Source organism: Podarcis liolepis, assembly GCF_965112155.1.
Source record: "Podarcis liolepis genome assembly, chromosome: 16".
NCBI classification, from domain to species: Eukaryota; Metazoa; Chordata; class Lepidosauria; order Squamata; family Lacertidae; genus Podarcis; species Podarcis liolepis.
Window position 1 is genome coordinate 7,346,007 of NC_139567.1, and position 23,018 is coordinate 7,369,024.

Sequence of the window (23,018 nt, forward strand, 5' to 3'; positions counted from 1 at the left end):
ATTGAACGACAAAACAACCTGACTATCTTAAAGAAACTGTGCCCATGGTATACCTACTTTCCTCCTTCTCATTTTGACTCTCCAGCCTCATATTTGTCTAAACTAACCATCCCAAAATACAGACGTGCCTTTACATTGGCTAGATGGGATGTTCTTCCCTCTGCTGTACTCGAAGGGCGTTACCAAAAGACTCCATTTGAAAAACGACTCTGCCCATGTGGAGATGGTAACACGGAAACAGTGTCCCACGTCCTTCTTTCTTGCCCCCTTTACAAAGACCTAAGGAATGAGATTATTACTCCACTCATTCTCTCCAACCCCGGCCGTTCACCAGACATTACACTGTATTTTCTATTATCTGATACGGATAGTCAGATAACAGAGAAGGTCGCGAGGTACATCGAGAGAGCTGCGAAATTGAGGGCCACCATCTGAGTGACAGACCTGTTTACCCGACGGACCTCCTTTTGCCTGTTCTTTTCTTCCTTTTATCCCCATTCTCACTTTTAACTCTTGTACAGCTGTGGCCTGTTGGCTTTGCTAATAAAGTTTTGATTTGATTTGATTTGTCCATTCCTCAGCGAGGTCACATCGGTGTGCAGACTCCCTGGTCCTGGTGAATTCCTATTATTTCACCGGCTCCTCTCTCAATTGTGTGCTTTGCTGGACGCTTGAGGCTACCGGATGGGAAGCACTGGAGCTCAGTCATAGAGCCTTGGCTGTGCATGTGGAACAAGCATGTCTCACATCCCAGCATCTCCAGCTAGGGTAGAATAGGACCCCTGCCTGAAACCCTGGAAAGTCAGCGTAGATGATACCAAGCTCCATCTGCACCCCACGGCAGTCACTTAAGATTTGCCAGTTGTTGTAAACAAAATCTGCCCCTTTTCCCTTATGGAGTACCCAAGAGCCAGCATAGAGTCCTTACATGGGTTCCTTATTGGTAGGAGAAAATAACAGAGGCCAACCAGAGAATATTGAGAAGCAAAGCAGCTAGTAAGCCTTATCTTTATTGAACTGTTGCAACAGGGTGCTCCCCTCACATGCAGGAGGATGGAGGAGGACCCAGAACCAAGGTGTGCCTGCCCTTATATACTGTAGACATTTTAAATTCCCTGCCCCAGAGCTCAAGACCACCCCTTCATACATCATACATACATCACAGAAGGGGTGTAACCCAAGACCACCCCCCACAAACATCATACCTACATCACAGAAAAGGTGGTCTACAACAGAAATTTGAATGTTGTTGTTTTTCCTGTTTGCCAGGTTATCTGATAATGCCTTATCTGATTGCCTTCCCTGGTAGTCTGCCCATTGCTTTGAAATGGTGATTACCCAATTCCTGTAACAGGGAAGGTTTTTTCACCTCCTCCCTCCTTGCAGAGAAACATTTGGTCAGCCTGGGAGTCAAAATGGTTTCAGGACTGTCTTCCTGTGCTGCTTCAGACATGTGGTTTATATATTTATGTACGTGTTTGCATGGTACATTTATGAACATTTATTATATATCTAAGACCTTAAAATTGTTATAACACAGTGAATATCAGTTGATGTTGCAACTAGTCCCTGTGACAAAGCCTCTTGTGACTCAAAGACTTCTTTTGTGGCCCAAATTCTCCAGGATTCTTTTGCCTCTGAAACCAAGCAAGACCCAGCCTTGCTATGTTTGTGACATATGTCAAAAGTTTCTTTCTTCTCTCAAGACTCTTCACATTAGTGCCCCATTTTATTTCCACAGTTTTGAAGGTCTTATTGGACTTTTTTAAAAAATACTTTCTTATATCTGCCCTGTTTTATAGCCTATATTTACACACTATTTGGATATTTTCAGAATGTAAAGCAGTTTAGGAACCACAAAACAGAAACTCAGAAAGAGAGAGAACACACAGTTGCAATCGAAATTATTCAACCCCCATTGCAAATCAGGTTTATTATCAAAATTTACAGACTTTCGGCTGTTTGCAATGAGCAAATCAAACAAAAGCAATTGCAATAGCTCGACACAATGGATGCTTCAAGTGGTTTTTCCAAATTCGGCTAAAAATGCAACTTATACTGGCTTTTGTTTGATTTGCTCATTGCAAACAGCTGAAAGTCTGTAAATTTTTGATAATAAACCCTATTTGCAACAGGGGTTGAATAATTTCGATTGTAGCTGTAGATAACATAGGTAGCTAGACAAAAAAGGCCAGTGTTCTAAATTATCATTGCCTATAGTAGCTTCCGCCAGCCTGGTGCCCTTCAGAAGTTGTTGTACTCCAAAAATCCCAAGCACCGGCTTGGAGCGGGCCCATTTTCATAGCAGTTCTCCCCATTCAGGAAACTCAAAGAAAATAAAGGAATATTCAAGACAGTGTGACTCTGGTTTTTACAAATTTATTTATACATAAAAACAAGTCTACATTGGTCACCAGAAAAAACATGTAAAAATAAATAAATAAATAAATAAATAACCACCAAGAGCTCAATGGAAGGGGGGAAAAGAAAAGACAGTGATAATATTAATATGTACAGCCTGAAATCTGGCTTCACCCAGGTGAGCCTGGGATGCGCCAGGGAGGCAACATGCTGGCAATGCGGACTATCAGTTTCAAACACGGCATTGGTGCAAAGGCATCAGTCATTAGGGGGTGTTCACATATCACATTCAGTGGGTTTGCCGTCTGGGCACCTGTGTACAGAAGTAGTTGGGCCGTACACTCATACGGTTATTCACATGTAACAATCAATGAATGCAGTGGCGTAGCGTTGCTTGCTAGTGCCCGGGGCAAGGTGCAAAAGGGTGTTGTGCCGCAGTTTACCCATAGCATGCCCACAGGAACCTCCGCAGGTCTGGCCCAGGAGCCAGCATGCTTCCGGCCAAAGCTTGCGTGGCTGCTTCTATGTCCACACTGGGCGCTCCAGCGGCACCCTGCTGTGCCTACAGCTGCCTGCTCTTGTACGGGGGCCTTGTCTGGGGGCTCTGCGGTGGCAGGAGGGAGCTGAGGGGGCTGCCTGGCGCAGCAGCAACCCAGCGTGACCAGCAGCGGCAGGAGCCATGGTGCAAGAAAAGTGTGTCATGCCATCCCTAGGCGCTGAAAGGGATGGGCAGTGAGAGGGGGCTTTGCCCCAGCAGGGGAGGGCCTGCCCAGCTGCCCGCTCTCCACTCACAGCCTGTCCGGCTGCCCAGGCAACATGCACGCTGCACATTACCGGGCCAGAAAAGGGAGCCACCCCCCTGCCAGTCATCTTCAGGACTGCTGCGGCTCAGCTGTGCCCTCCTGAATGTGCACCTGGGGTGGTGGCCCCTGCTGCCCCCCCCCGCCACGTTACACCTCTGAATACGCGAACAGCCTGCGCACCTGTGCACACCAGTAGCTGAGCTGTACAAATAAACACGTGCACACTCTTTCACACAAACACTTGTACAAGTGTAGGGGCAGCCGGTACCTGTGTTCAGCGTAACATGGGAACAAGCCCATTGTCCCATTAGACTGGGTGTATGTGTGTGTGCATGGCTGGTGAGACTTGGGGTTCTCTGTACCCCCTTAATGCTTCATGGGATTGATACAAAGTCTTACATTTCCAGGATCGCTAATGTAAATTATTTACTTTCCTTGTAGCGCGCTGATATAGGCCACATCCACATCCACACCATACATTTAAAGCTTTACGATACTACTTTAAACAGGCATGGCTTCCCCCAAAGAATTCTGGGAGCTGTAGTTTGTTAAGGGTGCCGAGAGTTGTTTGGAGGCCCATATTCCCCTCCCAGAACTACAATTCCCAGAGTGGTTTAACAACCAATCCCTCTTCACAGGGAACAATGGGAATTGGAGCTCTGTGAGGAGAAAAGGGGTCTCCTAATAACTCTGAGCGCTCTTTAACAAACAACACTTCCCATAATTGTTTGGCAGGATCCTCGACTGTTTGAAGTGGCAATGAAACCATTTTAAATACACTGGTGCCTCGCGAGACGAAAAGAATCCGTTCTGTGATTCTCTTCGTCTAGCGGTTTTTTCGTCTTGCGAAGCAAGCCCATTGAAGGATTGGCGGATTAGCGCTATTAGAGGCTTTTAGCAGCTTATCTGCTGATCGGATCAGCTGATAAGCGGCTTAGCGGCTTAGAAAAAGGGGGGAAGGAAACCAGCAGGAACTCGCAAGACATTGTTGTCTTGCGAAGCAAGCCCATAGGAGATTCGTTTTGCGAAGCACCTCCAAAACGGAAAACTCTTTCGTCTAGCGAGTTTTTCGTCTTGCAAGGCATTCGTCTTGCGGGGCACCACTGTACATGTCAACGTGGCTGTAGACAAAAGGGAGATGAAGAAGAAATCTGTTTCAGTTTGTGTTATACTAGGGGCTGCCTCTGAAGACGGGATGGAAACTTTGGCTGGTGCAGGCTGCTCACTGGGGCAAGACAGTTTGAGCATTTTACACCGATCCTGGCCCGACTGCACTGGCTGCCAATGAATTTCTGGGATCAGTTCAAAGTGCTGGTTTTGACCTCTAAAGCCTTAAATAGCTCAGGACCAAAATAACTTCCCATATGAACCAAGCCAGACCCTGTGATTGTCTGAGATCCTTCTTTGTGTGATCCTTCTTTGTGTGCTCGCTTCATGAGGGCCCCGGAGAGTGGCAACACAGGAATAGGCCTTTTTTGTGGTGGCTCCCCACCTTCATGACATATCTTCAGATGCCAGGAGAAAATGTTTCTCTATAACCCAGGTCTCTGACTGATTAAACACTCTATGGTCTGATAAATGTATTTGTGGAAGGGAGCTATTGGTTTGTTTTTGTTGTATGATGTATTTTGTGTTCTCATTTTGTATTTTCATGTTGTGAACCGCCCTGTGATCTTTGGATGAAGGGCAGTATACCAATTTGATAAATAAGAGTAATAAAAATAATAATTTGAATGTAAACCCACCTTATTCCCAGTTCCTGAAACATGATACAAACGAAAACACAGTTAACTTTCAAGTTCACACGTCTCTAATCCCCCCACCTGCAAAAACCACAAGTCCAAAATGTGTACAAAAATGCATACATTATTGGAAAGTGTGGAGTGAAATGCATACATTGGTGAAAATAACATATAAAAATGCATCATACCAGGGGAAATGGCTTGCAAAAAATGTGCATGTATTGTTAGGTGACATGTACACTGAAATACAGGCGAATTTTAGCAAGGACCAGTGTTTCACAAACCTCTGCAGACATGTGGAGAACTGAAGGTATGACTGGGATAATGAGAAGCTGCAACTGAAAATGACAGATTCATCCATCCCTAAGTCACAATCAAAGCAATTTGAACAGCAACAGGAAGGACTGGTGGCAAGCTTTGGCACTGTTGGGCTCCTGCTGAGGCCCACACCCGTTAGGGTCCATTGCTAATCCTCAGAGCTTCCTTGAACTCCTCCTTCTCCTCCTACCTGTTTCTTCCTGATCACCTGCCCTCTCCACGAGAGCAAGGGGCAAAATGAGCAAGGTGGACCAGTACCTTCCACAAACTTGACTCCTCTCGCCTCCTCTCAGAGTTGGTGCATATATGACAGAGGAGGAGAGGTGCATAAAATGAGCAGCAGAAACAGCGAGGAGGAAAGAGGGGTGAAAAAAATATAGGCTTGAGCACCCAGCCCAAGGGCCCCTCAAAATAAGAAAAGGGCATAGATTCCCCATCACAGCATACTTTTAATCCATGCTTACGAAATACTGGCGCAGGGGGAATTCTAGTCCATATTAGAAGTGGTCCTGATGTGGCAGAGACATCATTCTTCTGTATCACAGGACAGTTGTGTCTGGCTTGTAATGCATATCAGAGCTGGTGAAGGACAAAATGGCTGCCCCCCACCCAGGAAAACCACTGACTGGGCTAGCTGGTTGCACGGAAGCTGACTTGAAAACATAGACATCAATTCTACGGGGCTGAGGACACCTCAGGAAAGTATGTGGGGATGGGGATGAGCTGCCCCCTCACTCCTGAGGGGCCGGGCCTCCTTGGGGCAGGTCTTGCAGCTTCTTCCCGATGCACGTGACATCACACGCGTGCGTCGCACATGGGAAGTCGCATGCATGTGACAAACCTCCCCCCTCCCCAAGTTAGGCAGAACTTGATGCCTTTGCTTGAAAGTGAGGCTTGGAGGACCACATTTGGCCCCGGGGCCCTCAAGTTCCTAACCTCTATTTGAGAGGTACGTCACACATTTATTCCCATTTTAAAGATGAGAGTAGGAAATAGTGCCTATGCAAAAGCAATGCCACCACATGTGACTATAGCACCCAGTGCTACAGTCTCATTTGCCTAGAAAGTACTAATCCTTACCTTCATTGTTAAAACAGGACTAATCATGGCGGCCTCTCAAATTTGTTAGGAGGACAAGCAGAGCATCCTCCGAATGAAAAATGCTATGAAAATACTAGTGATGGTGGTTCTAGGTTCACACCCAGGGCAAGAACTTGCACACAAGACTTGAGGCTGTGCTTTACAGCTGGGAACATGTGCTCCAGGTACAGATCGGCTCTTTATTAAGTGGGGATGGCTTTGGGCTCACACATGTGCTGGAGCAACACTTGTAGTAGCAATAGGGCCAGTTTGCTGGACAGACCCCAGAGCTCAGCTGCACAGCGGCAGAAAGACAATGCCCAGATGGCCTATCCTGTGGTGCAGAAATACTGTACATTGATTGGCTGCATGTTGGCTAGCATGTCAGTCAGAGCCGTCTTTCCCATAGGGCTTAGTGGTGTGTTGTGCCAGGGTGCCGGCCTCTCAGGGGCGCCCCAGCGAGTGGGGGAGCTGCATGGCTTTGCTGGCAGCCTCCCCTTTCCTGCACATCAGCCAGCTGTGCCCCAACCATAAGGTTGGTGGGTGTACAGCTTCCCTCCCAAGCCTCTGCGGCGATCGCTCTCCTCCCAAGGAGGCCTGGGAGGGAAGCTGCGCTCTCCTCCTGTGGAGGCTTGGGAGGGGCGCAACTTTACCACCAAGCTTCTGTGAGGATCGTTCTCCTCCTGAGGCGGCTTGGGAGGGGTGCAACTTCACTCCCAAACCTCTGTGGGGATCACTCTCCCGCAGCGGCATGGGGGAGAGTTGCGCCCCCCTCAGATGGCTGGCAGTGTGCAGCTATGGCCACCCCAACACTATCTGTGGTAATTTGGGGGCGCTGGACAGATATTTGCACCCCAGCGCCGCATCTGCTAAAGACGGCCCTGATTTCAGTAGTAAACCACCCAGTGGATTCAGATATAAATTGAACCCCGTGGAGAGGGACCTTCCTTGGGCGCAATCTGGGTTCAGCTGCAGGGATGTATAAGGGCTCGTTTTCATCTTAGGGCAGGGTGACGTAGCATATTGACCCAAATACAGCCTTCATACAATCCAGGGTGGGGAGTTTTTTGGGGGAGGGGGAGTGTGTGTGGTTATATTTGGGTCACTACAGTATTTTCTCAACAAATACCTGTGTGTTTATCAAGGAATTGCAGTTGTGGGAGGGTGGCACACTTTGAGTCTTGGAGTACAGCTGTGTGTGTGTGAAAAGCAATGCGGGGGCTGGGAGTTTGGGAAATGTTTACACAGAAAGTTAGTGGGTGGAGAAAGGATTAAGTTCTCCCTGTCACGGGTCCTCTCTAGCATACTGTTTATGAAATGTTTATGAACACAGGGTTGGGAGCCTCCATTGTCTCAAGCCTTCAGGAAAAGAGGAAGGCCATTGTTTTCAGCCTTCTAATTCAAGGCCTCGTACACTGCTAAAATGCAGAGCTCTAGAAATCACTTGCAAATTAAGGCCTGCTTCACACATTACAGGTTAAGCACATATGCAACGTGAGTGTGGAGGGACACCATGCTCAAATCCACATCTATTTTGTACCATATATGTGGCCAATGACAGCTTTCTGCCATCTCTCCCCACCTCTCATTCTTAAAAATTACATGAAGCTCTTAGGTGCTAGTTTTAAAACCAGAAGTCTCTAATCCGTATTGAGGGGATTTGAAAATGATCAGAGGTAAATTGGAGTCCAACAATTTTTTTATGGAAAGGAGAAAAGTAATTTCCTATGGACTCCTTGCAATTCTTAATGGCATGAATCCTGATTTTGGAAAGCAAATGGGAACAGAAGGAATACAACAGACTGTGGCCTCATCCTTTAATAACAAGGAAGTGGGAAGAACTGGGGAGATGGCATAGCTGTGGACTTGTTCCCAGTCAGGATGTTTTCCTGCGAATGATCTTCAAGGCAGCTAGAAACCACCACCGGCTTTGCAAGGCTGTTTCTGCTAGTTACAGATGCTACAAAGAATGCTATAGTGACCAGCTGAAGTTCTAACTAAGCATTATTTGAAGATGTGTATAACTAAACCCTGATGGGTGATTTTCTTTACAAAAAGAAAAAGCAGCCAGGGTGGTAGAGAGAGAAGATAAACAATGCAACCCTACACATGTCTACTCAGAAGTGATTTCCATTTGAATGGAGAAGTGGCAGAAAAGAGTGGATTCAAGTTGATTAGCTATTAAAAATTTCTGCAGCCTCTTTTCCTCTGCAGAGTTCCAAATACATGCTTGTTAAAAGTCAACATGGTTAGGGTGCAGATGAGGGCATGTTTGGAGCAGGGCATTTTAATAAATCATGGCTTTAAGTTGACCTGTTCAAAACAAATCATTGTTGAGATTAACAATGGGTTCTCAGGTTTGGATAATGTACCAAGTTGTAGTCAATTAAAAACAGAAGGAAAAAAAGCCTTCCAATCTCCTTTCTAAGACTCAGTGTGTCTCATTCCCACCACAATAAACCATAGTTTACTGTGGCACCCAAACACAAAAAATGTCAACTCATAAAAACTCAAGGTCAGGGAAGGGAGCCCAATGTCTCAAAAGAAAATGGAAATCATTATCAAAGAAAGAAGGGTAAAAATATATTATAATAATAACCTGCTGCAAACTCCTGTCATTGTTTTTTGTGTTCTCCGATACGAAGACCACAACGACTAATTTACCTGGCCGCACAGTTAGGGTCATGTGTTTATTTTAAAGCACTAGTAGAGTTGCTGTCATTGCTGCTTTCAATATTACATAATCGCCATTCAGATTTGAAATGCTCAAATCATCATCCCCATTGGCAGTGAGACTGTGGGAATGAATGTGTTCTCGAGAAGACTTCAAAATATTTGTACACAATCAGCTCAAACCACTGGTGCGGATGGGGGACAAGGAAGGGAACTGGTGAGATCCAATTCTTTTACATGACAAATTATTGCTCTCTTTTGGAAGTTTCTGCTTGTAGATGCGGTGGAGCATGGAAGCAGACAAACAAGGCTTCTTTAAGCCACCTGCTAAGTTTCCTAAACTGTCGGTGCGGCCAAAGATCTTAATGTGCTGTGACCAAAAGCTAGGGGATCAAGGGGTACCAGGAAATAGGTGAAGGGAACACCCGCTGCCTCTTTTATAGTTAATCCCTCGTTCCATTACTTATGGAAGGAAAATACTACAGGCACTACACTTTTAGAAAAAAAATAAAATTGCACCAGGTGATCCAAACACAGGCCACCTCCACACTGTCAGTATTCTGCAGGAGCACAACTGAAATTTAGGATTGCACAATTAAAGTTGATTAAAGCACTCAGTCACCCGAGTGTAACACATCTACTTAAACACCCACCCACCTCCCCAAACTGACTTTTTGTAGTTGGGAACGTGATGGGGAGATGGCACTGGCAAATGTGGGATGAACAAACAATTATTACCACCAAATCAGGATGAATTAAGGACCAATGCTAATCGTTGTATAATCTCCTGGCAAAGAAATCAGAATGAATGTTCGAATGAAGACCAGACATAGCCTAACTTCTGTTTAGGCACAAATCATGATGGGGTGCTCAATAAACAGGTCATCTGGAGGAGCTGAGCTAAGCTTTTGGGGCAAATGCAAAATTGTACCGGAGGTGTTCTGCCCTCTCACAAAAGATGCCTTTGAGGCTTAAATAGGAAAACAGGCTCCCAGTTTAATGATGTCTGCCAACAGCTGGTCCCCTGCCCTTAGGTGAGGTAGATGGAGGGGAGGAGAAAGACAGCAGGCGGGCACTGTGGAAAGTTGATCGGATCAGCAGGATATGGCAAGCAGGCTACACCAAGCCCCTCCCACTCAGAGGTTATTAACCCCATGGGGTCACTGGTGGTTCACCAGGGAGCAGGCTGGTTTTGAGACTGCAATTAACAATGCAAATTCTGCTAATCAGAAACATATGTGCATAAACCCAATTAGCTGGCTGGGAGGCAGGCAAAGAAGAGGGGACGGTAACACTGTCAGGGCTTCGTGTTCACAAGCCCAAGAGTGATGCTTTTAATCACCACTGCAAGCTGGGAGTAATCTGCGGAGGTTTTCCCCATCCTTTCCATTCCCCCACAAAGTCGAACAAGGTGGAACATACCATGCCACCTGCAAGAAGTTTGCTGTACATTTCACAGCAGCAACTGGGGATGGAGGTGGAATTCAATTTAGTTCACATTTAAAAGGTAACCTACCTAGTTTGCACTTTTATAAAAGGATAGGTGAACTGAGATACAGTCTGCCCTGTGTTGCCCTGGCAACCGGCAGGCTCTTTCCACAGCCAGTGAGGCAGAAACAGGTTCTCTGCTAGCTTGTAGTTGGTTGGTTTGGGGCTCTTTTGGGACGAGCTCCATACAAAGGCAGAGAACTTACAAGCGCCTGTCTGGAACAGGTGCTGCTTTGGATTGTTAACTGATCAATTCTTTTGCCCCTGAGAAGAAGAGAGTTTTAAACCTTTTGATCCAACTGTTTGTGTTCCAGAATTACTACATTAAGAACTCCACTTTGCTGTACCACTCTGGCCTAGTCCTTCCTCCGTCCTATTCCATCTGCATTTCACAGCTCCTGGGGTGTCTCAATAAAGGAAGGGGGTGGTTTCCTGTGGGTTCAAAATACCCTTTGAAGGTCACACCTGCACCCTTCATTTAAAGCTGCATTATCCCATTTTAAGCAAGCATAGCTTCTTCCAAAGAATCATGGAAACTTTAGTATGTTATGGGTCATCAGAGTTGTTAGGAGACGCCCTATTCCCCTCAAAGAGTTATAATTACGGGAGTTCACCAGGAAGAAGGGTTGATTGTTAAATCACTCTGAGAACGGTAGCTCTGCAGGGGGAATAGGAGTCTCTTAATAACTCTCAGCACCCTTAACTACAGCTTCCAAGATTCTCTGGGGAGAACCATGACTGTTTAAAAGTGTAATACTGTTAGAAATAGTGCAGATTGAACCCTATTGGCAAAACAGAGGACAGGTAATGCAGACAGTAAACACGAGATATTTGCCAAAAACAAGCCTTCCCAAAAACTCCATAAAAATATTCACATTTTCGATAACTGAATATAAACATTCCCATTCAACACACCATTTTGGTTCCCACTCCCACATTAAATAAAAATAGACCTCTTTCCCAGCTTTTACCTGCTCATGGAAGAGGCAATGCCAAGCAATGACAAGGAAGATCTGGTGGCTGATTTGCCAGTTTATGGCTTCTAGTAGCCTGGAACACTAGCCCATTACTTTGGACAGGAGAAGTATGCTGGAGAAAGAGGGTGCTCCACAGGCAACCAGTGGAACAGGGTTGTTCTCTCCCAGATGAGAAAACACATAAATGCCTTACATTCCATCTGATCCCCAAGTATCTCAGAATCCTATTGCTATCCTCTCTGAGGAAAAGGACAAGATATATTCTTGTCTCTGTATTCCATGTATAGAAGCTGACTGGGTAGGCAACTGAATTTTGCTTCAACTATGGTGTCTTCCACCACACCTGAGGGCAACAGGGCACCTTAGGAGCTGCAGGGCAGGCTGCCTGGCACGCACAGCTCTCCACCACTCCTGGCCCCCCAGCATCTGCAACCTGAGGCAGATCCCTCACATTGCCTAATAGTAGGGCCGGCCCTGACCACTTACGTATCCCTGGTCAATAAGAATTTGCAGGGTATTCTTGACAACCTGTGATGACGGACTCTAACGAAGGAACAAGTGGCCAAATCCTGCACTTTCCCCCTAAAAATGTCTTCTCACATGGCAACAGAGAGGCTCGCGGAGCATGAACAGGCCTCGTCCCATAGTTTAGTGGCTGCAGGAGAGCTATAATGGCATTTGTTATGGCTGGCACTCCAGTAGCCCTTGGGAACTGATATCTGGGTCATGGGCAAGAAGCAGCCGCCTGTGGTAATTGGCATGGAGATTATTGCATATTCTCCACTGAAAGCAGCTGCTGCTTTGATTCTATCCTGACAGAATGATCAACTGGTAAGCCCCCCCCCCCACTTCCCATTATATTTCTCACTGGGATGCTCTAGTCGGGATAGCGGTCCCAGAAGGATGCACTGGGCATGACAGGGTTGGGGTTGGTGCCTCACACCATTAACATGTGGCAGGACAACAGCTGGCGATCCATTTTGGCCAGGCAAAGGACCTCAACCAAGAAAACAGGTGGTTCTCCTGGACTGTACACACACAATCTCCTCCCCCCCAGTTGAAAGATGCATCTCCTCTCCAGAGCGGGCAAGACGATGCAGAACCCTTCAGATTTCAGTGGCAATGATGTCCTCATAAGGGACATCAGTTCCATGGAGGTCAAGGTCTAAAGGCTCTTTGCCATCCTCCCCTGCAGCCAGCTGCTGGAGCATCTTCTCCAGGTTCTGGTTCCGTTTGTACATGTGCAGGTAGCTCTGCTGCAGCTGCTTCTGGTAGTGGATGACTTTCTCCTTCTCCTCCTTCCAGGTCTGCCGCTCCTGTTGGAAGCCGGCCGTCATCTGCTGGTTGCTATCCTGAGCCTCTCCCAGCTCAGCCTTCAGCTTCTCCACTTCCCGCCATAGGGCTTGCGCTTCCTCCGTCATGCTCCCCTCCAGGCCCGCAGAGGCCGCCCCACACTTCATCTGCTCCCTGAGGATGGTGAGTTCCGTCCGCAGCTCTGCGATCTCCTGCTCCAGCAGGTTCACCTTCTCCCTCAGGAGCTCCGACTCGTTCTTCTTGCGCTGGAGCTCGTTCTCACACACCTCCAGCTCCATAGCCTTGGCGCGCAGGGAATCTTCCAGGTCCTGGATTTTCATATCTAGCAATTCCATCTTTGCTCGGACGTCCTTCAGCTGAGCTTTCAGGTTGAGGACCTCGTTGGTCTTGCTGTTGAGCTCTGTCTGGGATTCCTTCAGCTGCTGCTTCAGGAGAGAGATTTCACCAGACTTCTGGCACACCTGGAGGGAAATACGACAACAACAGCCAGGGGGTCATCCAGGAATGAGGCCAAAGCTATGGTGCAACTAAGTTTAGTGTGGACAAGCAGTGATTATGGTATACATGAGAATAGATTAGACCAGGGTGGGGAACTTCAGGTCCAGAGGCCAAAGGCAGCCCTCCTGGCGTCTCCAGCTGGCCATAAAATCACCTCCCAGAAAAGCCCCCAAGAACCGCATTCCCTTTAAAGAGCGCAGGGTTCTTGCGGGAGACGGGGGAAAGTACAGAGGGCAGCTTACCCGTGCACAGCCTCTTCCAGGCAGGGGGAGCCTTCATCCCGCTGCCCGGGAGAGGCTTCAGCGGCTATCCCAGAAGCCAGATCCCTCTTGCTGTTCTGGCTTCTGGGATTCAGAATTTATTTTTTCTTGTTACCTCCCCCCCAAACTAGGTGCGTCTTATCATCTGGTGCGTCCTATAGAGCGAAAAATGTAGTAATTAATTCAACCCCTCCTTAAAATCAACCTTTTTTGGAGAAGCCTTTGGCACAACTGCCTAGTTCTCTGTCTTGCTATAACTCAGCCTAAGCATGCGTAAGGGCATGGCCACATGTTGCTTCTCTGTTAACCCCTGCCTCTGTTTCTCTCCTCTTCTAGGTTGAAGTTTGTAAGCTCCTGGGGGCAGGGACCTTCCCTCTCGAACTCTGTAAAGCTCCATGCATACTGGTGGTGCTAAACAACTAGCTCTTTGTTGAATTATGAACCTCTAGTGCTCTCCCGATTTTTGTTTCAATGCAATTAAATGACTGTATAAACATAGAAATATTTCATTCCAAAAAAGTAACCAGCAAACTTCCAGCACACCCACTGAAGTTAATAGACCCAAGTTAGTCATGTCCATAAATTTCAGTGAGTCAACCATGACTCCTGTTGGTTTCAACCCAATGAAAGTGATGGTGATGATGATAATGAATATTACATCAACGAAAGAACTGATAATGTTTCCTACGATTCTTTTTATGACTGTGACATACCAAAGGGTGTAGCTGCCTAACAGGAAGAGGTCATTTCATTGGCTCAGGCCAGCCCATTTAGATGAAACTTATGCGAACACCATTTTGGTACGTATGTGTCAGGGGACTGCCATCGGAACAGGGAAGGGAGGCAGAGGGGCCGTTGGGATACAGGGAGCTTCTGAAAATCTTGCGAAGCAGTTCCTCTTCCTGCAATGGGGAAAGCCACACCTCCGGGGTAAAGGAGGGGAAGGGGCTAGAGGATGCTGCGGGGAGCCTCAGCACCGCTCCTGGTCAAGCTGGCCAGGAGGGAAACACGCCTCATCCGTCACCCACCTTGTGCAGAGGAGTAAAACGCAAAGAAGGAAGGAAACGGCTGGGGGTGACTAAGTTCTTATGTTGGGGGAGGACCCGGAAAGAGCCACTCCCAGATTCTGCTAGCAGTTTAGGCAGACATGAACTGATGGTTCTGCACTGTAAATAGTGTTTGCACCAAAATAAAACCTGTTAAAGACAAGTCAGAGTCCTGCCTGGTTACTCACGAGCAACCACCACTGACATCTGACAGTACGCTTGCCTGACTTGTGGTGGCAACACATCCTTTACTCCCTCTGTGTACCCATGTACAACACATTCCCACCCCATTGCAGCGCAAGCTTTTCCCTATTAGGATGGAGCTGGGCCTCACCTCCCACTGAGTTTCCTCCAGCGCTGGGGCAAAGTTGGTCTTCTCCTTCTCATAGGACCTCAGCTTGGCCTCCAGGAGGTCCTGCTCCTTCATCAGGTTGGCCAGTTCCTCCCGGAGCTGCTGCTTCTCCTGCTGCAACTGGAACACTTGCAGCTGCAGCAGCTGCTGGGTCCTGTGGCTCTTCTGCGACGCCTGCTTGAGCCTGCTGTTGCATTTCTGCTTCAGCCCTTCCATCTCGTCCCTGCAGCGCCTCTGCTTTTCCTCGTAGCTTTGGCAGGAGGTGATCTCCTTCTCCTCAAAGCTGCACTGCAGCTCCTGAAGCTCCCCCTCCCTCTCCAGAAGCTTCTGCTCCAGCTCCTGGATGGCCGACTCCTCTGTGGAGATGGGCGAGCGGACGCAGGAGTTCTTCTCGCCCGGGTGGGGAGCAGCGGACATTTTGCCAGGGTTCAGGATCTTGGTGCCCCCATCCGAGAAGGACAAGGCCTTCAGGCTCATCATGTTACTGTCCTGCAGGATGGCGCACTGAGTGATGTTCAGGGCAGAGCCCCCAAATCGGCTGATGGGTCCCACGGGAGCGACAAGGGGGTCCAACTGGTAGCTGCTGGCTGTACTGTGTGTGGGGAGGCTAGACATGGAGTTTCGTCCTGAGTCTGACAGTCCTCCGGAGCACAGAGCAGGCTTAGTGTCCGGATCCTTGGCTTTCTCCTGCGATTGGAGCTTCTGGGGAACATGGTTGCCGTGCTCTGGAGAAGAGTGGAGGACTGTGCTGGAGCGAGGGAGAACAGGCTTGAAGGCTGTGGGCCTGGTAGCACTCTTGTCAGTGGCCTGCGGGGAAAAAGAAACTGGATAATTACTGGGACTGGAAAAAAGGTGACAGAGACAGCCAAACCAAAAGTTCAAAAAGGGGTGAGAAATTTATAAAGTGCCCTCAAGTTAAAACCTGGACATGCTTTGATGAATTTTCACAAACCACAATATGGATTATAAGTATAGTATCCAGATAACAGAAGAAAGGGCAAAATGATTAAAGAAGCAGTTTATTAAACAGATAAGACAGACCTGCTTTGAGGAAGACAAAAGCCTATTGGGGAAGATAAGGAATTGGGAATTAAGAATAATGTGGCATAAGTTCTTTTGAAAGAACGAATGGATTTATGGAGGGATGTTTTTATTATTTTATCATTTTTGTTAATTTATTGTGTGTGTAAGAAAACTAATAAAAAGCATATTAAATTTTTTTACTGGGGGTACAGGAGTTTCCAACACTTGGTCCTTTTTCACCTATGCCAGAGAAAAGGCATCATGGGGGGACGGGGATGGGACAACCACCTTAAAACTATTTGCTCAATGGAGGTCTAATTTGGCAAGTTTATTTGAAATATTTAGCAAGGAAAACTTTTCAAAAGAATATACCGTGTTGGTTTTCTCTCTCTTCTTTGTATCTGAAATATTTTCCTTCTTTTTTGTTTCCTTTTTATTGTTTCCACTTTACTTTGTTTTACTGAAACATTTCCAATGAAATATGAGAATCAAGAGGAAAAGAACTATTTTTCTAATAGCGCAAAGAAGTTAAACCGAAATACTTAGTAGTGGAGAATTCGATAAAATGTGCACAGTATGACACTACTGATTGCTTGATTGCTTTTAATCAGGAGTGCAAAATAGTTTTCAGATCAAGGTCCACATTCCTTTCTGGGCAATGATCCAAGGGCCACATGCCAGTAGTGGGTGGAATTTTGCCTTTGTGTACTAGACTAGTCTCTACCGGCACTCGCACCCACCTCTCTGTTCTCCATCCAGGCAAGATAGAAGCATTATCAAAGTTCAAGAGCATGTCCTACATAGGCCAAAACATGGGGGGGGGGGTAAAGCAGGCCCATTGAGGTGCATGACCTGAGAAGAATTCCAAGGGCGTGGAAGGGCCCCCGGACCTGTGGTTTCTCAGCCCTCTTTGAATGCTACATGCTACATTCAAACAACTGCAAAGCTCTACTTGGGAACTGTAATGATCTGAATTCTTGTAAATAAATACAGTGGTACCTCTGGTTGCGAACGGGATCTGTTCCGGAGGCCCGTTCGCAACATGAAAAGCGCACAACCTGCAGCAGCGCGTCTGCGCACGGGCGGGTTGCAATTCGCAACTTCTGCGCATGTGTGTGACGTCATTTTGCGCTTCTGTGCGAGAGGCAAAACCCGGAAGTAACCCTTTCCAGTACTTCCAGGTTGCCGCGGGACGTAAAGTGAAAGAACGTAACATGAAGAGGATGTAACATGAGGTATGACTGTAAGGGCATGACAACCCCACAGCGTGCACTTCCCTTCCACTGTACAGATCTTAAGGGAAACACTAAAGGCACAGGAGGGATGTGGGTGGTGCTGTGGGTTAAACCACAGAGCCTAGGACTTGCCAGTCAGAAGGTCGGCGGTTCGAATCCCCGCGCCGGGGTGAGCTCCCATTGCTCGGTCCCTGCGCCTGCCAACCTAGCAGTTCGAAAGCACGTTAAAGTGCAAGTAGATAAATAGGTACTGCTCTGGCGGGAAGGTAAACGGCGTTTCCATGCGCTGCTCTGATGCGCCAGAAGCAGCTCAGTCATGCTGGCCGCATGACCCGGAAGCTGTAAGCGGCTCCCTCGGCCAATAAAGTGAGATGAGCGCCGCAACCCCAGAGTTGGCCACAACTGGACCTAATGGTCAGGGGTCCCCTTTACTTTTTAAAGGCACAGGGTTAGCTGGAGGAGGGCTCAGTCTGGCTGTCTTCTTCCCGGAAGGGAGCTGCAAGGCTGGCAAGGAATGGCTGTGAGCTGCCCTGCCTGCTGCTGGTGTTGTTCTTGTGGGCACCAGGGATCTGGGAGCGGATCCAGTCCTCAGTTGCAGGATGAAAGACAGTGGAGGGGCAAGGAGAGGGGGAGCTACAAAAGAGCAGCCAATAAAAAGTAAGAGGAACAGGAGAGGAGTAAGAGAAGAGATGTGGAGTGTATGGGAAGGGGTGAGAAAGGTAGTCCCTCAGCAAAAGGCAGAATGGAGGTGGGGAAGGCAAAGGATGCAGTTTTTGGCAGTAATGCTTGTGAATATCAGTTGCTGGAAGCTACAGGAGGCGAGAGGGCTCAGATCCTGCTTGCACATTTCCTATGGGCATCTGGTGAGCTGCTGTGAGAACAGGATCCTGGACCAGATAAGCCACTGGCCTAAGTTCTTACAACAGTGTGGTAAGGAATGAGCCAATACGGAAAGCCTCAAAGATGCAATACAAAGGAGAGAGGGCAATACAGAGGAAGGAAAGAGTGCAGGCATGGGGATCGGAGGGGGTGGTGCTTTAAGAGAGAAGAACAAGAGAAAATAGTTCGAGTCCCGCTGGATCTGGCCAAAGGCCCACCTAGTCCAACATCTTGTTCTTACAGCGGCCAACCAGCTGCCTTTGGGAAAACCAAAATCAGGACCTGAGGCAACAGGGCTCTGCTAACTTGCAGTTTCCACCAATTCCTAGCATTCTAAGAGAAGAGGCAGAACATAGCCATTTGCTGCTGACTGTGGGCATCAGCCCCGGCACAGAAACCAGCAGGCATGGCGGGACACCATGTCAGTTGATTAAATCTTCCGTTTGGTGGTGGTGGTTTTTAAAAACAGATTTAAGGTACACAAGGTCAACAGTTTGCTGAAACTAAGCAGGTCTGGGTCTGGTCAGCGGCCGGATGGGTGGCAGCCTAGAAAGAATATTTATGCCACCTTGCATTCCATAATAGAAGAAAGGCAGTACAGTGGTACCTTCGGTTAAGAACTTAATTCGTTCTGGAGGTCCGTTCTTAAACTTGAAACTGTTCTTAACTTGAGGTACCACTTTAGCTAATGGGGCCTCCCACTGCCGCCGTGCCGCCAGAGCATGATTTCTGTTCTCATCCTGAAGCAAAGTTCTTAACCCGAGGTACTATTTCTGGGTTAGCGGAGTCTGTAACCTGAAGCGTCTGTAACCTGAAGTGTCTGTAACCCGAGGTACCACTGTACATAAAGGTAAGGATGAATCAATAAATAAAACCAACCGTGTGTTGTCGTCAACCATTAGTTAACTTAATTCACTGATCAGCTGGGTGGGTCAGCCCCCAATGCACTGGGTCATGGGTCCCAACAGCAGCAGCAGCACCACCACCATATAAATATAGGGTAACTCCCCACCCCCCAAAATGCATTTTGCAATTAAAGATGGGTCCTGGATCTGAACATATTGAGGCCTACTTATCTGAAGGTTGATTGTGCATGTTTGCAAGCACAAATTGTATTACCACTCAACCAGACCACATCTTTACACAGGGATGTAAGAAACGGTTGGCTGGATCTCTCCAATAATTCACTTAATCCAGCTTCCTCTTTTGCCACAGTAGCCAACCAGAAGCCCCTAAGAAAGACATCAGGGTAACGGACATCTTTTCTTTCTCTGTGTCAGAGCCTTGGTTCAGAGGCAGGGCCCCTCTAAATGACCAGTTCTTGGGGGAGAACTGTGGGAGACAGCGACTGCCCTTGTGTCCAACTTGTGGGCTTCCCCAAGACATCTAGTTGGCTACTGTGGAAAACACGATGGTGGGCGGAACAGGCCTTTGGCCTGATCCACCAGCGTTCTTCTTCAGTTACCACAAGTGAGATCTTTTGGTATACACTGGCCAGGTTTCATGCAACTCACCAGTTCTATCTGGTTGGAGACTGGCTTCAGTTTGGGTGGCGTCGGGGTGCCATAGTCCACGCTGCTCCTCCCAGCCTGGCCTCCCAGCTCCCCCCCAGACAGCGGGGTGTAGTCCGTCCGGTGAGCCTTCTGGTTGACCTTGATGTAAAAAAAGTCCTCATTCTTGTTGCCCTTGGAGCTGGACTTATTGTGAACAGTTTCCTGAGAGAAGCCAAATTTCAACAGTCCGTCTGAGTATCTGTTCAGCTTCTTCAGGTGGGAAGACTTGCGCAGCTTGTACTGGGATGCCCGGCAGTGCTTGCTATGGAAGCTGTGGCCTGAGATGAGGCTACTGACACTTCCCATGATGGTCCTGGGTGAAGGGCATGCACAGAAGGGAGGGCACCCTGGGTGGGTCTTCTAAGAGAATGTCCTCACTGTCGGGAGAGAAGGCTGGTGTTGTGGTCATAGCAGAAGCCTTGCTGTGCCAAGGAGCAATAAACCTGAGAAAAGGTGAGAAAGAAATGAGGATTGGTGAGAATGGGTCAAGGTGCCTAACATAAGTCCGCTCAGAAAACAGTCACAATGGATATGGAGGAAACTTAAATCCAAGTCCCACCTCTGTCATTGACACATCATATGGTGTTGGGTAAGTCACCATATCTCAGACTTGGCATCCCAACTGATAAATGAGAGTGGCAAACCCCAGAACCCCACTTCCTGTTGGAAAGACGCCAATGAGGAAGAGATACAGGGTGCCCCACAAAGTAGGGAATCTTTAATGTCTCCTCCCAACCTCAGGAACATGGTCCCTTTGCCTTCCTCAGACTCTGAGTATGAATACCCAGTGGTGTCTTCCCTACCACACAGAAGCCAGTGGTTCTGGAACTGGGCAAAGACCACCGTCAGCTCTGTCAGTATGGTGCTGCCAATCGCAGAACAGGCATTGCTTTTGATAACTTGAGATCTTGGCTGAAGCAACATCCCTTTGTGATTTAGAATGTGCAGGGAGCCAGGTGGTACATAACCCCAGTCAAGCTTGCAAAAATCTACCATTTGCCCGATAATAAATGTTGGAAATGTAAAGAAACTGAAGGTACATTCTTTCACCTTTGGTGGATGTGCCCAAGGATTAAGGCTTTCTGGGAGATGATATATAATGAAATGAAAAAGGTATTTAAATATACCTTCTTGAAGAAACCAGAGGCCTTTCTCCTGGGCATAGTCGGCCAATCGGTGTTAAAGAAGGACAGAACTTTCTTTATGTATGCTACAACAGCAGCAAGAATACTCATCGCAAAGCATTGGAAGACACAAGATCTACCCACTCTGGAAGAATGGCAGATGAAAGTGATGGACTACATGGAATTGGCGGAAATGACTGGCAGAATCCGAGACCAGGGAGAAGAGTCGGTGGAAGAAGATTGGAAGAAATTTAAAGACTATTTACAGAAATATTGCAAAATTAATGAATGTTAGAATGATGTTTGATTGAAGTTAGGTGGTTTCTAGCTGTAATGATATAAAAGAATGTGGAAAAATTGGATTTTTAAATAGGTAAAAATTTAATGTTATAATATATTAAGATCAAAGATCAGGATAATAAGGAGGGAAAGAAATTGCTGAATTAACTAATTGAATTGGAACACAAAAAAGGGAGGTATGAGGAGGTCAGGGAAATAAGGATATGAATGTAAGGTATGGAAAGATTGATTTATTATTTTTTCTTTTTTCCTTTTTCTTTGTAAGTGTTTTTACTTTTTTATTCTGTATTTTTCTTGTATTTTTATTTTTGTCTTTTATTTTTGTATTTCTTGTTTTTATGTAATTCTTTTTTCTGAAATTTTAATAAATATTATTTTTTAAAAAAATAGAATGTGCGGGGAGCAACAGCCAACTTACTGCGAGCTCTCCATGGTCCTGAAAAGGCCAGCCAGAATTTAAACAAGCTGTGTAAAGTCAAGATATATAAGGAGTAACCAATTTTTTTGCCCTCTAGCCAACATATTTGATAGTCAGGGGTGATGAAGCGTCCATCAGCACCTGCAGGGCATAACATTGTCTTTTTTAAAAGCGTTATGCAAACCAAAGCACAGCCATCCTTAGAAACTGATTTTTCTCTGATTTTTGTAATAAAGTTCCCCAACCAGGCAATGTGTACAAAAATGCATATATTAGTGAAAATAACATACAAAAATGTGGTTTTAGAGGAAATTTTAGAGGAAATTGCTTTGAAAATTTGTGTATCTTAGGCAAAGGTGCATTAAAAAGTGGATATTAGGACTGAAAACATAAGACTTGAAAAATGAGAAACTAAGAGGAACCAAAACTGACAGATTTGCCCATCACTCATTCTGGGCAACCAACTCCAATGAACAGCCTGGTGCTGGTAGAGATCCACTCCCTTCCCTCCCCCTCCCCTCCCCCTGAATCAAAGCTTCATAAACAAAGCTCTAGAGTGAAGCTTAGCCACGGTAGTTTCAACTTTATTCCCAAATAAGCCCCTTGCTCTGCGCTTCCCCTACAACATTCAGCACTTTTTGATCTGCTCCAACATGGATGGTGCTGCTGTTCTTAATTACAACTCATGTCTTGTATACCATTCTCAAAGGCACAGTGTGTCACTGCCGTCATTACAGCTCAGCGCTGGTACCCTATATATTTCCCCTTTCCCTGGGGCTTTAAAGCCCCTCAATCGACCCGGTGTGCCACTCAACTGGTGAGGGAAAGAAGGAAATGCTTTCCTGGTGCACACCTAAAGGTTAAGGAGGGTGGAGCAGAGTTGCAGGTGGGTCAAAATCAGCACAGGATCAAAATGACCTCCATCCAGGTGCGTTGCAGAAGGGGAGGGGGTGGAAAGGTGGGCGTGCTTTGTTTTTTTTAAAAAAATAGTTTTTATTGCATTTTTTCAGGCATAGACAGAAAGTAGAAGAAGAAAAAGAAAAGAAATAAAAAGAAAATAAAAAGAATCATAACCCTTCAACAGCTTGTTTCAACTTTCTATCGAACTTCCCCACATCTCCCGCACAATGCATTCTTAACAATAAATTTATCAGCAAATTATACCCTTGTTTCATGTGTTTCTTTGGTACTTTCAATTGCAATTTAAGTTTAAATCCCTTGTTGTCCATTTACTCTGAAAACAAAACATATTATCATCTTTCACATTTAAACTTTGATTCCTTCAATAATGTTATCCAATTTCATAAATGTTGCACTCTCATTGCTGGGGCTAGCATTTCAAGTTATGCGTCATTTTATAGTTCATATAACTTATAAAATTTTTGCAAATAATTCTTAAATTTTTTCCAGTCCTCCTCCATTGCTTCTTCTCCCAGGTCTCGGATTCTGGCAGTCATTTCGGCCAACTCCATGTAGTCAATCAGTTGCGTTTGCCACTCTTCCAGCGTGGGTAAATCTTGAGTCTTCCAATGTTTGGCGATCAGAATTCTTGCTGCAGTGGTAGCATACATAAA

At 46.6% G+C, this 23,018-nt stretch overlaps 2 protein-coding genes across 2 annotated transcripts in view; one reads left to right on the plus strand and one right to left on the minus strand.

Annotated features, from left to right (window-relative positions):
* Positions 1 to 23,018, plus strand: part of LOC310695811 (interleukin-36 receptor antagonist protein-like) — a 92,995-nt gene that overhangs the window by 49,445 nt on the left and 20,532 nt on the right. The window lies entirely within an intron of this gene.
* Positions 2,364 to 23,018, minus strand: part of LZTS1 (leucine zipper tumor suppressor 1) — a 56,692-nt gene continuing 36,037 nt past the window's right edge. The window contains exons 2-5 of the mRNA XM_083480529.1: positions 19,564 to 20,045; positions 14,895 to 15,719; positions 4,282 to 13,217; positions 2,364 to 3,950 (exon numbers count right to left, since the gene is read on the minus strand). Coding sequence (XP_083336655.1) covers positions 12,549 to 13,217; positions 14,895 to 15,719; positions 19,564 to 19,908 — 1,839 coding nt within the window. The 5' untranslated portion in view covers positions 19,909 to 20,045 and the 3' untranslated portion in view covers positions 2,364 to 3,950; positions 4,282 to 12,548. The remainder of the gene's footprint in view (positions 3,951 to 4,281; positions 13,218 to 14,894; positions 15,720 to 19,563; positions 20,046 to 23,018) is intronic.